Source organism: Rhineura floridana, chromosome 1 (genome assembly GCF_030035675.1).
Source record: "Rhineura floridana isolate rRhiFlo1 chromosome 1, rRhiFlo1.hap2, whole genome shotgun sequence".
NCBI lineage: Eukaryota > Metazoa > Chordata > Lepidosauria > Squamata > Rhineuridae > Rhineura > Rhineura floridana.
Genome location: NC_084480.1, coordinates 42,792,515 through 42,807,556, shown reverse-complemented (window position 1 = coordinate 42,807,556; position 15,042 = coordinate 42,792,515). Strand labels below are relative to the sequence as shown.

At 39.9% G+C, this 15,042-nt stretch overlaps 1 protein-coding gene across 4 annotated transcripts in view; it reads right to left on the bottom strand.

Annotated features, from left to right (window-relative positions):
* ERBIN (erbb2 interacting protein) overlaps positions 1–15,042 on the bottom strand; it is a 135,945-nt gene that overhangs the window by 34,779 nt on the left and 86,124 nt on the right. For 3 of the 4 annotated variants that reach the window (XM_061619456.1, XM_061619446.1, XM_061619476.1), the window contains 5 exons: positions 10,646–10,761; positions 8,700–8,769; positions 7,418–7,517; positions 2,077–2,198; positions 995–1,165 (listed from right to left, as the gene is read on the bottom strand). In XM_061619456.1, the coding sequence (XP_061475440.1) occupies positions 995–1,165; positions 2,077–2,198; positions 7,418–7,517; positions 8,700–8,769; positions 10,646–10,761 (579 nt within the window). The remainder of the gene's footprint in view (positions 1–994; positions 1,166–2,076; positions 2,199–7,417; positions 7,518–8,699; positions 8,770–10,645; positions 10,762–15,042) is intronic. The other variant, XM_061619465.1, reaches the window with a different exon arrangement.

Here is a 15,042-nt window from a genome sequence, read left to right as displayed (position 1 = left end):
GCTTGTAGCCAAAGCTGGTAATAGGTGTGTCTTGCTGTTGAGGTCACTTCAGCCTCCAGTGAAAGGATGGATCCAGGAATAATCCCAAGCTACATAATTATCCCTTAAGAGGGAATGCACAGCGAGAGTAGGCCCTAGAAAGAATTGCCAGCTCTAGCCACCATAATCTCCCAGAGCATTCGAATCCATATCAGTAGGCATCGATCTCACTAACTAGTTGGTTTAACCACTTGGCTAAATCGACTCTAACCAGATAGCAGCATTTGTTGCTATATTTTAACACTAACAAGTAGGATTCCCTCCACTTATTCTCTCCATCTTGTCTGCCAGACCTTTGCAATCTCATCTGTCCCTGTGACAATCTAGAATTTTATTTTTTTGCAATAGTTCAATAATTAAAAATATGTCAGAAATTTAAACAAGACACAACAGCTCTTTTGACAATGGAAAAGCAACAAGAAAAAAAGTCAGTTAAGTAGTAGCTTTGTTACATTTTTCTCTTGCCCTTCCTCCAAGAAGCTCAGAGCAGCATTTTAACATAACAACAAAACTGCAGCATAGAGAAGGGCTTCATCTGAAAAGTCTACTCACTTTACAACTAAGTGGGGATTGGAATCTGGTATTCCACTTTCAAACCCAGTGCTCAAGCCAGTACACAAGCAATGATCTAACACATTTCTAAAGAAGAAATTCCTATTTTGTCACTTTTTATCATAATAATCTTGATAGAAATCAAATGGAATTTTGACTGCATTCCATCTGTGGATCCTTTGATTTGTCTCTGCAAGGAGTGTGCCAGATGCTGAAAGCAGAGATGCCTCCTTGCCAAGAATCAGACAACACACGAATTACTGAAACTACTTTCTAAATAGTAAAATACTTTGCAATCATTTATGGTCATATATCAACATTTCCACAGCATTTTAGCATTTCATTTAAAAAATGTTGTAACAAGAAAAAGTTGTTCAAACTCAAAGAGAATGTTTAATCTAACCTTTACACCTACATCCTTCACTGAAACTTGCTGGCTTTCTTGCTTTGCTTCTTTACTAGCACCTTCTGGGTTTTCTTCATCTTTCAGTCTGTGTACTATAGTTTGAACTGTTTTGACCATACTCTTCAGCTCATCAGGATAAGGTGTTGGATATCTCTTCAAATTACCCTCCTAAGTAAAAGAAATAAGGTTTTAGAAGTCACACAACAAAATGATAGGTAGTGCTACAAATTCTGACCATCACTGTGACTGACATCAGCCATGGGAGAGAAGAAACATTCCACTGCAATTCATGAGGCTGCTGCTGGCAGTGAAGTGAACTGGTGGCCGGGGAGGGGAGAGAGAGAGACCTTTTCAGTACGCCGCCTAGAGTGGCTGTTCATTCAGCCAGATAGGCGGCCTAAAAATAAAATTTTATTATAATTATTTTATTATACTTTTTTACATTGCTACCCAACCCTTTCTCTAGGGAACTCCTTCAGCTTGGTACTGGTCCAACATCTAGTCAGAGAAGCTGGGGAAACCATGAGCTTTCATGTGTGGTTATAGATAACGCATCTTGTACCTGTAGAACATTCCATTTATTTATATTTTAATCCCATCTTTTTCAAATTCTTCTTTTAAACTACATTTTTACTCCTCTTTTCTCCTCCAACAAAGGCTTCCAAAATACTGGAAGCATCAGAAATAAGAATAATAATTCACTTCTTTAAAATAATGAAATAAATAACACAGTGCTAAACAAAAAAGCTGCAGAACCCAAGGTGACAAACAAGGGGTTCCCAGGCAGTCTGCTAATCAGGCACTAGCCAGGGCCAGGGCCAGAAGTGTTTCGTGCCAGGAAGGTGGCTGGCTGCACTATGTGCCTTCTGACCATTAAAGACTGTCTGCATGCTTTCTAACTGAAACCTACAATCATCAAGAGTCTCATAGAAGCCTGAAGATTGCACAAAAGAACCTGTGACAGAGATGCTATGAGGTTACCCACTTCTGCAAGAGATCTTACCCAAAGCAGATTATGTTTCAAGTACAAAGGGTGAAACATATCAAGTAAATCATGGCAGAAAAAAGCTATTACATACCCTGGGAGGTGCCTCTCTTTCATCTTTATCTTCATCACATTCAAAAGCCACCTGAGCACGCTGTTTCCTCTGCTCCTCCCATAGTGAAGGATTGAAACTTTCATTATCAGATATGAACATAACTAAAGAAAAGAAAAAATAAAATTGATTCTGAACAAATAAGCTTACATAATAGACTGCATTTCTTATTAACCTCTTTTCCTTTGAAAACACGCTGAATGGATTATGAATGAGATATGGATGCTGCCAATTTAAACAGAGGCAGAGTTTGAAATGGTAGAGGCTCAGGTTTGGGTGCTATCATTTATAAATGAAAAAGTAGACAACTTAATGACTTCCGGGAAGGGTGACTTAGCCTGTGCCTGCTTTTGAGACGGGCTCCTGCCTCAAAAGAAGCTTATTCAGATATATCAGTCAGTTTTTTCTTTTTTTTTTGACTGATTAAACTTCTCCCGGGTAGGGAGAAACGAAGAGATTAACCTCAAAGCCTATTTTTGTTGGGACGACCAGATCTCATTAATTTATGGGACGAGGTCCAGCCGACGAAGGTGGGACGGATTTTTAACAGCAAGCTCTATCTGATAAAGCGAACGTTCACCTTATCTTCTAAGAGAGAACGCACTAACAGGCAAGCACCCTTCTTTCTATATTTTTCTTTTACTTGACTTAAATTGTTGCTGTTTAAAAGAGATTTGCCAGATTGATCAGTTTTTGACATCTCACTGGGGAGCCGTAACTTCTCTCTGCTACGCACTAATTAATAGCTTATCTCTGTTTTTGTTGCAAAAAGCTGTCCTGGATTTGCATTCTAAAGATACACACAGAAGAGGGATTTCTATTCCAGATTTTTATTTTGAAAAATATTATACTGTTTTGAGACTACTCTCTTTTTGGTCTATTTTATTTTGACGAATCTGTTTCTTGACGATTGCCATTAATTGTTTCGATCCTGGGAACTGCATTTTGTTTACTTAACTATTGGAGAGATAAGGCTGTCTGCTCTGTTTATACTGTGATGTCACCAAGTTTGGAGTATTAACCCAATTGTTGCTGAAATAAGAAGTGGTTTTCCTATATTTTTCTTTTAAAATGGCAATTAAGAAAGTGGCTGAAAATCTGGAAATAACTATGTTTCAGAAAATAATGGATGAGATTGAGATAATGAAAATTGAATTGAGTAAAATGAAGCAGGAGATTAAAGATATAAGGGTCCCTGTGAGAGAGGTGACCCTGGAAGGGGTCCCTGTGAGAGAGGAGACCCCAGAGATTGGAACAGGGGTCCCTGTGAGAGAGGTGACCCTGGAGACTGGAATAGGGGTCCCTGTGAGAGAGGAGATCCCGGAGATTGGAACCAACGTGGAACAGGAACAAGATTTGGAGTCTATGGACTTTAGAAATAAAATCTATTGTTTGGAACTCAATGTTATCTCTGAAGAAATGAATGAAGATTCTAGAGATAAAGTTATCAATGGCATGGATAATCTTCTGGACTGGAATGATGTGATGGAGCCCAATATAGAGAAAATCTATGGAATTAACTGCAGCCATGTGACAATGGAAAAACTTTTAAGAGATGACCCAGTGTATTTTGAAAAAAAGAACAGAGATATGATTTTACAGCAGTATTTCAGCAACCTATTCAGAATGGATGGCAAGAAAATATTTGGGATAGAGGTAATCCCCATCAGACTCTTACTATATGACTATGGCTTTGACAGCAAGATTATTATGGAATACTGATAATGGAAGATTGGATATTGAAATTACTGGACTTAACAAGACTACTGAAGATGGAAGATGGAAAATGGAACTAATAGAGATAATAGAACAATGGCTACTGAAATTATTGAACCTAACAGATTCTGATGTGATGGATTAATTGAAATGTTTATTTTGACTATGGTTATGACAATAAGATTATCATAATTAGTAATGAGATGGATTAATCGATATGCTTATCTGGAAAAAAAATTGATAGATATATTTCTTAAAGAATTGAAACCTCTCTTTGACTTTTTGTGGAAAGAATAAAGTAATGTTTATGAGATTTGATGATTAAGTAAGATAACTACTGGAGGAAAGTGATTTTATAATATGACTTAAGAGACAGGATTGTTATATATTATAGACTTATAACTGATTTGATCTTTGACAAATGGGAAGTCAATATTTTACTCTTTATTTTTTATTTTTGTTTTTTTTTTTTTCTTTTTTTCTTTTTGTTTAACTATTTTTGATTTTGTTTTTTGTCTTTGAATGTTTTATGATTTTGTCTTGTATGTTTTATGAAAATCTGAATAAAAATTATTGAAAAAAAAAAAAAGTAGACAACTTAAAAAACAATTTACCATAAATACTACATTTCCTCAAAGATTAACTAAGATCTGAATATGAACATCTAGCCCTAACCTAATCTGCAATGAAATCAGTGCCTCTACCAGAAAAAATGGGTTAAAAGAAGTTTTCCTATTAAATGAAAAACTATTTTGACCATTTCTGAAATAGTGAATATTTACATTCCACTCACCAAACATCTTCAGCCATACTACCCTGAACACACCTGATCTTGTCTGATCTCAGAAGCTAAGCAGGGTCAGACCACCTGGGAATACCAGGTGCCATAGGCTTAAGAGGAAGGCAATGGTAAACCACCTCTGAATACCTCTTACTATGAAAACCCTATGAATATATCCAAAAGATTCTTAGGGTCGCCATAAGTCATAATCAACTTGAAGGCATATAAAAGAACAACCCACCAAACATCGGCATTTCACTTTCACCTGGTAAAAATAAATTTTACTTCAGCAGCTTTATTTTGCCCAGTAATTATCAGACCTTATTTTGACCTATCAGACATGGGCACTTAATTTTGTTTGCTACTTTGTTTTCAGCAGTGAGCCGGGCAGCTTGGTATCAATTACATCTGATACAGAGGCTGCGACCCTACCTTCCTGTACATCTGCTCCCGCAGGTGATACATGCTCTGGTCTCCTCTCGCTTGGACTACTGTAATGAGCTCTACGTGGGGTTACCCTTGAAAACAGTCCGGAAACTGCAGCTGGTACAGAATGCGGCAGCACGCTTGATTAAGCATAGCTGTCACCGGGATCATATTACCCCAGTGTTAGTAGATCTACACTGGTTACCAGTAGTTTACCGGGCTCAATTCAAGGTGTTGGTGTTGACCTTTAAAACCCTAAACGGTTTCGGACCAGTTTATCTGAAGGACCACCTCCAATATCATCAATTAGGCCGCCTCACAAGATCAGCCACACAGGACCTCCTCTCGGTCCCACCAGTCAAAACAGCTAGGCTGGTGCGGACCAGGGAGAGGGTGTTCTCGGTGGTGGCCCCCACCCTCTGGAACTCTCTCCCTTATGATCTTCGGCATGCTTCCTCCCTGACGGGTTTCCGACGAGCTTTAAAGACCTGGCTCTTCAGGCAGGCCTATAATTTCGGGGTGGATTAGCCTTCTGTTGTACCAATCAGATGTTTTGTTATCAGATGTACTGTATATTGCAATTTGCGTTTGTATATTGCATATTGTATATTGTATTTTAACTGTTGTAAGTCGCCTAGAGTGTCCGTGAAGTCGGACAGATAGGCGACTAACAAATTAAAATTTATTATTATTATTATTATTATTATTTGTGAGGGTGGGGATGAGCCAATGCAAAATGGAAACCATTCCAGAAAGAAAGATGTATACAATGTGATAGAGAAGCAAGTCCTGGCGGGTAAGATTGAAACAGTAAGCTAGAGTATGGTTTACTGAGACTATGAGTGCCCAGGCTTCCCCCCACAGCCCTTTTTACTGCCACCCCATGCTGAGCTAAGCCAAAGTTTGGCTTAGTATGTTGTCCAACCTCATGGTTAAGCTCTCTCCTCATTAACCATGACCTGCCAAGGAGCCCACACATTTGTGTGGTCTTGGTAAGCCATAGTCTGGCTTATCATCTCATGTGAACCAGACCAGAGTAAATAATACTCTAGTTGTAAATTAACATGGTATACTGGATAGATGTGTACCACTGTTAATGAAATAACAACAAAGTCAGCCTTTTTTTCTTGATGATTTAAATCAATATGTAATTACTAATTCAAATCAATTCACCCTGTTTGCAAATTGGACCTATGTCCATGCTGGCTAGGACTCCCAGACAGAAAAGGCTAGATTCCTTGCTAGTTGCAGAAATAAAAGTTTTGAGATCAGAAAATTAACAGCAGTTTGTCCCTGTTCAAAATGTCAGATCTTCACACCGATTACCTAAATAGAGTTGTATTCAGTGTGGTGCTAGGGTGAAAGCTCTATCAGTGGAAAGATTTCTCTATACACAATGGAATGTTCTCTTCCTCCTACTCCTCTGTTATGGGGTTTCTCCCAACCCTTTGGAGCAGATTTTGGGGATGGTCTGGGCCACATGTGGGAAGGGGAGAATCCCATTGTGCTAGCAGTCATTCTTATGCTAGCACAAGTATTTCATTGAATACTGCTCCCAGCCTTCAACTTTCACTATTTGTGAAACATTGCAGAATAGTTGCTCTACAGTTCTATCAACTCTCCTGCCCCTTTGGATTTGACAGTTGGCATTACATTCAGACTTGGGTCAACTATTTTTACTTACAGATCAGGTAATCTGTTGATCCCTTCCATGGCCATCAGTACCACATACTATCATTTAGTAACACATGTTCAAAACTCAAAAGATTTTCCAGAAACATTAAAAAAAATCCAAAAAAACATTTAGCTAAATACTTTCTGGGAAGAGTTAATGCTACTAGACTGGCTTCTTGCTCAGGAGAGGCCCAATGAGTAACCAACCAAGATGTGCTCCAAGTAGGTACAGGCGGGGGTGACAAAAGGCTGCAAGCCTCCAGGGTTCTCCCGATGGATTATAATCAGGAGGCATGGAAAGCAGGAAGAAGCCAGAGGAGAAACTTAAAGAAGCCAGAACCTGCCTCTTTAACACAAAATAAAGCTACTGGTGTGAGGTGGTTGACTGGGTTATCTACTCTCCCCATCCCGTCCTCCAATAAGCAGGACCTTTCTGGTCAGATGGGAAGATAGAGACGGGAGGACAACCTGCTCCTGAAGGAAGCCAGGAGCAGCTGCCCTAGGCTTCTGGGAACCTATAAGTGTGATACAGGTGAGGGCCCAAGAGTTTAAATTTTAGAATTAGTAGAACAGGTAATGCTGGTGTGATCATTTCATAAGTATAAAATCTATTTAGCCGGTCTAGAACTTCTGAACTTAGACAAACTAATCTAACCTAAATAGATACTTCCTGTTATTGCTATCCCTTTTATTTTTGAAAAAGGAAAAATAAAATAAAATTCTTACCATCTTCAGATCTTGGTTGCTGAGGGAACATATAGTTAGTAAGTACTGTTTTCTGTGTTTCTGGGTCAACTTCTTTTTGAAGTGGAATAAGTGGTTTAGACTGAGAATGCAAACAAAAAAATAAAATACCATTAATACCACCTTTAAAAATATCCTGCATGTACGCACACAGTGAAATCCTTGTTTCTTTTTCATCAAGATCTGTATGTGAAATGTTAAAATGTAATTTATAAATCTTGCTGAGCAATTTTATCAACAGCATCCCAAGATAAAAAAGAGTGGATATTTTAAAAAACTATTTTTCTTTTATATAATGGTTTAATGGAAGGGTCCTTTCAATCTAGTCCAGTTTCTTGCAATGGAGACTATGCCTAATCACTAAAAGTTCAAGAACAGAAAACTTTCATGGGATCTAAATTGATATGCACATATGGGATGGTAGCAGAACAAGAAAGAATTGAATGCGCACCCATTTATTGTAGCATTTCCTATTGCAAAAGAGATACATTATGATTCAGATGTAGACATGGCTTATCTCTTAACCATAAGGAGCTATATGTGCATAAAGCAAGCCTTGCTATATGATTCTCTCTCTCTCTCTCTCTCACACACACACACACACACACACACACACACACTCACACACACACACACACACACACACACACCTCTATTTCTTCACATCCTGTCCTATCTTGTCCCATGATTTAATTTGGAAACTTGTTCCACTACACAACTATAAAAGCAAGATAATAATTTGTTAATATACAGCATATGCTTTCTTATACCGACTGCTGGTCCTGTGATTGTCTGTTCCAAGAGGGGAGACAGCAACATTTTAACTACTTAACAACATAGCCTTGAAAACAGACTATAGCCACCATTACCATCACCCATTCTGCCCAAACATAGGCATGTCTAGTTACACAAAGGAACATGTAAACTTGAGTGCTGCTGAAAAATAATATTGATTGCTCTACAAGAGTTTTGCCCATACTCAGACTACACCTTATTTGGTATGTATAATCTTTTGCAGAATGTCAATGATAGTCCTTTTACCACATTTACCACATGACATGCATTTCAGCCAATAGGCTCCTTCAGTTCGTTAGAAACACTATTACTTTATGAGAAATGCCAAATTTATAAACCAAAATTACATTTGGGCCCAAAAGCAATTTCAGAATGTCACTGCTTTCATTCTGAAGGATAATTTTAAAATGTGCTCAGTTTGGAAGAGATACAAAAGTGTCTAGTCATGCTAAAAATAAATAATGCTTACCTGATTATCTGATAGCCACATAGCAGTCAGTTGCTGTAGCTTCGTAAAGCTATAGGGTAAATACTTCAGTCTATGAACAAAACATGTAAGATTGGGCATCAAGATCAATAATAAAAGGGTGTTAAAAGGGTGGTATTAGAGTGGTAATCACATGAACATAAAAGGGATATTTTTAACAATTCTCAGTTTCCTCTTTAAAATATTGCTGGCAGGAGAACACAATAAAACAATTAAGTCAATATAGCATTATAAGTGATTGAAAGAGAAACACACACTATGGCTGAGATCTAAAGCAGAGGTGCGGAACCTAAGTTCTGGGGGAGCCGCATGTGGCCCTCCAAATGCTTCTATCCGGCCCTCAGGACTCTCAAGTCCTTTTGCCTGGCGGAAAGTGCTTGAAGTGTGATAATGCCTCCTGCTTGTTTGGATGGACAGATGTGTGTGTATAGAAACCTCTGGCTCATGCACTGCTGCAATGCAGCTTAGTGTACAAAGGCACGAATCACACCCATTGTTTCACCCACTTTCTGTCTCTGGCCCCACCCACAACTGGCATGAGGCACCTAGAAGGTTGCCAACAAGGGAACATGGCTCTCAGGCTGAAAAAGGTTTCCACCCGTTTCTGCTTTTTAAACTGTTTCCTTGACTTTGTTTGCAATATGAGATTTCTTTAGTCAAAGCCTTCTCCTTTCACACTGAGATCTAAAAAGAGTAACTTTATGTGTGCAAAATATGATTTTATTTCTCCACTCCCCGTTTCCTTGTAGGCCACATCAAACTGATTTTGAAACTCTTCTCAGTTTCAAAAGCAGTTCACTATGCAGCAGATGAGCTGCTGATCAAATCCACAAATCCAAAATTCCCTTAGACACATAAAACCAGTTACAAAGGTTCTTTGGATCCAAGCCTATACCTGTTACTGACAGGGGAAAAAAAGTCTTAACTTTTGCAATCAGATATTCCTTTGTACTTTATGCAATCTTCTAATGTGGCTCACTGCCAACCCATAAACACTGTTTCCCACAAGCACTTCTTCTATGTGGCCCAACTTAAAATGCAAATTGCTAAAGACCTAAAAAGCCATCTACCATGACCCCTCCCACATGCAATGCCTCATGCACACAGCAACCCAAGTATTAATCCACACTATCCATCTAGTAGCTTTATCTAATCAGATAGCAGAGATACTATATACACAATCCCAGCCCAGCAGAAACAAATAGTTTCAGATGTCTCAAAGCAAACATTTAAAACCATGTTCTATAGGTCAGCCTTTCCCCACCTAGTGACCTCCAGGTGTTTTGGACTACAAATCCCATAATCCCTGTCCACTGGCCATGCTGGCTAGGGCTGATGAGAGTTGTAGTCCAACAACTAGGTAGCAAAGGCTGCTATGGTGTATAATTAGTCTCATCCAAGGAAAAATCCTTCCAAACCCTAAAGCTTTCTCTCATTTTGCCAATACTACTGCAGCCTCAGTCAATCTCAGACTCCAACCATATACATGCATACCAAGCATCACTTCCCTATTGGATCCATCCTACACAATCAACCACAGTTTATGGATTGAAACAGACCAGATTCTACTTAAATTCTTATCCTCCCTCTTGCTATCACCTCAATTCCCCGACCTGTCCACGTTTGTTAGGCACAGTGACTGAATCTTTATATATACACTTTTTTATCACGAAGCAACCACCAGATAAGTACCATGAGGGCAACATACATATTTTACTACTATGCTGTATTTTAATTAGATACCATAATTTATTACATTTTTATCTTCCCCTTCTTCAAGGGGCTCAAAATGGGGAATGAATTTCCATCCCACTACTTTATCTTCATAACGGGGGGGGGGAGTTAGGTTGAGAAACAGTGACTGACCTATGGTCACCCAGTGAAGCTTAGTTATTCATAATTCATACAAAAGAATGCAAATCACAAACCTATTGTCACTCAGATTGATGACTTTTAATTTCTGCGTATCACCCATTTCCTCTGGGAGGAATTCAAGCTTATTAGAATGCAAAAACAGAACAGTTACATGTTTCCAGTTTCCAATCTGAAAAATAAATAAGTAAACTTGATTACTCAGCAGTTTGGAGTATTAATTACTGAACACTTTTAGTAATAAACGTACAAATTATTTTTACATATGAAAACAAACACTCGCTTAAATAGATATTCAAAGGCAAAAATTTCCACAAACTAGGATGCACATTACTTTGGATAGAAAAGGAAGGGACAAGAAAGGTCAAAGTGGGTTGGGGAATATAAAAATAGCTGTTGGCTGATTGCCTTTAAACTTGCAATATTGTTCAGGGAAAATACTGCACCAAAAAGAGAGTATTCTCCCCCACCCCCATGAAGTAATATGTACTTCTATTCACCTAAAGAAGAGGTTCCCAATGTTTCTCGGCCCATTTGGAATTCTGCTGTGAGCACCATCACAAAACTACTGTCTCTGTGTGTTTTTTGAGCAGAAGGAACAAACACACACAGACACTTGAGAGTAGATCACAGGAAAAACAACCCAACCCAGATCCCCAGAAATGAGGGAGACATGAGCAAGACCCCCACAGAAGATGAGTGGGGAAACCAACACAGACACACAGACACTCCCTGCGATGAGAAGGTGGGAACAAAGAATATCAGACTTCTAGAGAGAACTGAGAACACCTAAAATAAACACAGATCCACACACACACACACCACTCTGAGAAGGGATCTCTCCCACAAAATAACTGCCTTCCAAACCACAGAAAGGAGGAAAGAATGAATAAACACACAGGGTTGCATTCAATTAAGTGGACCAAATTAGTCATGTCCATTAACTTCAATGGGTTTACTCCGAATAGGGCTAGCACTGAATACCACCCATAGTTCCTTTCCTTCTCTTCTCAGGTCCCTGCTTCTTATCCTTTCCTCTTTTTTCTCTTTCAAAACACCCTTCCCTCCCAGTCACTCTGCTTTTTCTGAAAACCTCAGATGCCAGTCTGGAAAACTAGCAAGTTGAAAGAGCAAATGGGAAGGAGCAAAACTCCTCTTGCTTTCTCTCTAGTTCTTTATAGTTTTCCAGGCAGAGATTGCTCCCTTTTCACTTCCAAAGGGGAGATGTTAATTCCTGGCCAAAGAGGCAGCAGGGCGGGAGGGGTACAGAGATTTTCACAGGCATTGTTGTGTTGAGGACACAGGCCTAAAGAATGCAGGCAAAATCTACTGTTTTCATGGCAGCTTGCACCCACTCTCAAAGGCTGTAATAGGCTCAACTCTTTAAGGCTTCTATAAGTCCATGGAACCGAACCCATGGATCTGATTTTCAGAGAGGTAACCATGTTAGTCTATTGCTGGAAAATCACCATGAACCTTGTGGCATTTACTGTGGCATGAGTATCAGGAAGTAAGTGGAAAAATCAAAGTACACCCTACATCTCCTAAACTGGAATGCTGTCATGCAAATTACTCAACACTAACCTCTTTCAGTGACATGCAAATACACAGCAAAGAAAGCAATCATCTATTCTTGGTATAGCTGAACTGAAAAATATGCAAGTATTGTACCATTGTGGCACACACTTCTACAAATTCAGATTCAAGTTATGATTTATTAACTTAATGTATTTCAGAAAACTGCATGACAGTCTTGTCTAGTCACTGGTAACTTCCTTCTCTTTATTCCAATGCAAATTGTCTATTGCAATTTGTTCTGTACAAGAAAGTAATGTGATGGAATCCACTAACATATTTTAACAATTTTGACGTATTGTGCCTACTGATAGCTGTCTCTATAGCTTTTTGTGATATTCAAGTTTAGTCTGAATCATAAATTTATTATGAAAACTCAATATATTTAAGAACAATTTAAGCAATTTAAAGGACTTCGGCCTAGCATAAGTGATCTGTGGGGGTCTCTAAATCAGTACAGTAAAAAAAAAGTAATCTGTCAGCTCCATTTTAAAGACAGGGAGGTATAGCGATCACCTCCCCCAAATTTAGCCACACATTGACTGTTTCTTATTTTCTTTTTGGCGGAGAGGAAGACCACAGTCAAAGCAAGGACTATGACCAGGGTGGTAAAAAATACTTGGCAGTTGCCTTCTTCAAAGAGATACAGTGGTGAAAAATCCAGACACCTCTGTTACCTGCCAAAATTGTATTCTCCATCACTGATTGTCTTCTAGATTCTAGCTCACTGTTCTTCAACCTTGGGTCCCCAGATTATATTGGACTACAAGTCCCATGATTCTTGGCAATTGGCTGAACTGGCTGGGGTTGATGGGAGTTGTAGTCCAATAACATCTGGGGGCCCAAGGTTGAAAAACAGTGAGTTAGAATCTAGATAACTGTGCTCCATTTGGTTTAGCCTAGGTTAGTATAAATTGTGGTTAAAATCAGTGATGAAGGAGATGTGAGAGAAGAGACTTTTGGTCTTACCATGAAAACGGTCTTCTCTGTGCATGTCAAATATGATATCAGGTGGGTAAGTAGCTCCACCTAGCAGTTGAAGGCAGAAGAGCACTGTTCATTTTTGCAGGAAATTCCTGTTCTATGTAGCTCCCAGCTCAGTTCTTGATGACAAGCTAACTAGTATTGAGAGCACTGACAGGAAGTACGACATGAAAAGTCAAGCAACAGCGCTCATACACTCTCTGCAAGAAGCCTACCAGGTATCAATTATTGCAGCCCAACTCTCCTAGGAAGTGGCCCTGATATTGTCTTTGACATGCACAGAGAAGACCGTTTTCACGGTAAGACCAAAAGTCTCTTCTCCTGTGCATGGAAATACTATACCAGGGAGGACATACCAAAGCTGACCCATGTAGGGTGGGGATATTGCTGGGCTGAATTCACTGACAGTTGGAGAGGACATGCTGTAGCACTCTCCTCCCAAAGGCTGCTTCTGCAGATGCATAGGTATTGATCTTGTAGTGTCTAATAAATGTATTGGGAGTGGCCCATGTGGCCACTTTACATATCTCCTTAAGTGAAGCATTTCTCGAGAACGCTGCCGTTGTGGCTGCTGCTCTAGTGGAATGAGCCACTATCCTGGCTGGTCGCGCCAGTCGCAGTGAAGCATATGCCAAGGTAATACATGCCCTGATCTACCTAGCAAGGGTGGAGGTTGAAACCTTGTTTCCTATTGAAGCTGGATGAAATGAGACAAATAAACTGTCTTGCGAAAGGGCTTAGTTTTGGATATATATACATTTAAGGCTCTTCTCACGTCCAGTGAGTGCCACACTTTTCTGTGGGGTGCACAGGGTTAGGGCAGAAGGAAGGGAGCACTAACTCTTGTTGACAGCGAAAGGTAGATAGAACCTTAGGATGAAAGGAAGGTACAGTACAAAGTACTACCCTATCTTTATGAAAAACACAGAAGTTCTTATCTACAGACAGGGCATTCAGCTCAGACACATGACCGGCCAAAGTAACGGCCACAAGGAACAGGACTTTACAGGATAGTAAATGGAGGGGAACTTGACTTAATGGCTCGAAGGGAGATTTCTGTAGGGCCATTAAGACCTTGTGTAGGTCCCAAGTTGGGTAAAGATGGACCGTAGGTGGTGCCGATAACATTGCCCCCCAAAGGAAATGCCTCAGGAATGGGTGTGAACCAGTGGCTTTTCAGGAAACTTAGATAGGATTGATGACAAAGTTGAAGCCTGACATCTCAAAGTGTTTAGCCTGAGTCCCATAGTTAAGCCCTGCTGTAGGAATGAGAGGATCTCTTTAATACCTGCCTTACTTGGATTTACGCCTTGTTTGTGCAACCAAAACAAGGCTTTCCATGTGGCCTCATATATTCAAACGGTAGAAGGACACCTGGAGGCCATCATTGTCTTTACAACTTGCCTCGGAATGCCTTTCTTTAAGAGATGTTGCCATTCAATCTCCACACATGAAGAGCCAGCCTGCCAGGATCCGGATGGAGAAAACATCCCTGTGATAACAGATCTTCCCTGAGAGGAATTCTCCACAGGGAACCGACCGATAGGTCGATGAGTTCCAGAAACCAAAGTCTCCTTGACCACCAAGGAGCCACCAGCAGAACCGTTGCCCATGCGGCTCGAATTTTCTGGAGCACTTTGGGAATGATCAGGAGAGGTAGAAAGGAATATAGTTGGCCTGGAGGCCATTGGGCTGCAAGAGCATCTATTCCCTCTGCCCCCGGCGTCTCGTACCTGGTGAAGAATCTCTTCACCTGGTGGTTGAGGCTGGAGGTGAAAAGGTCTACTTTGATCATGCTAAATCGTGTCAGTATTGCCTGAAAGGCCAGAGGATGTAACTCCCATTCCCCTTGATGTACCTTCTCCTGACTCAACCAGTCTGCTTGACTGTTGTC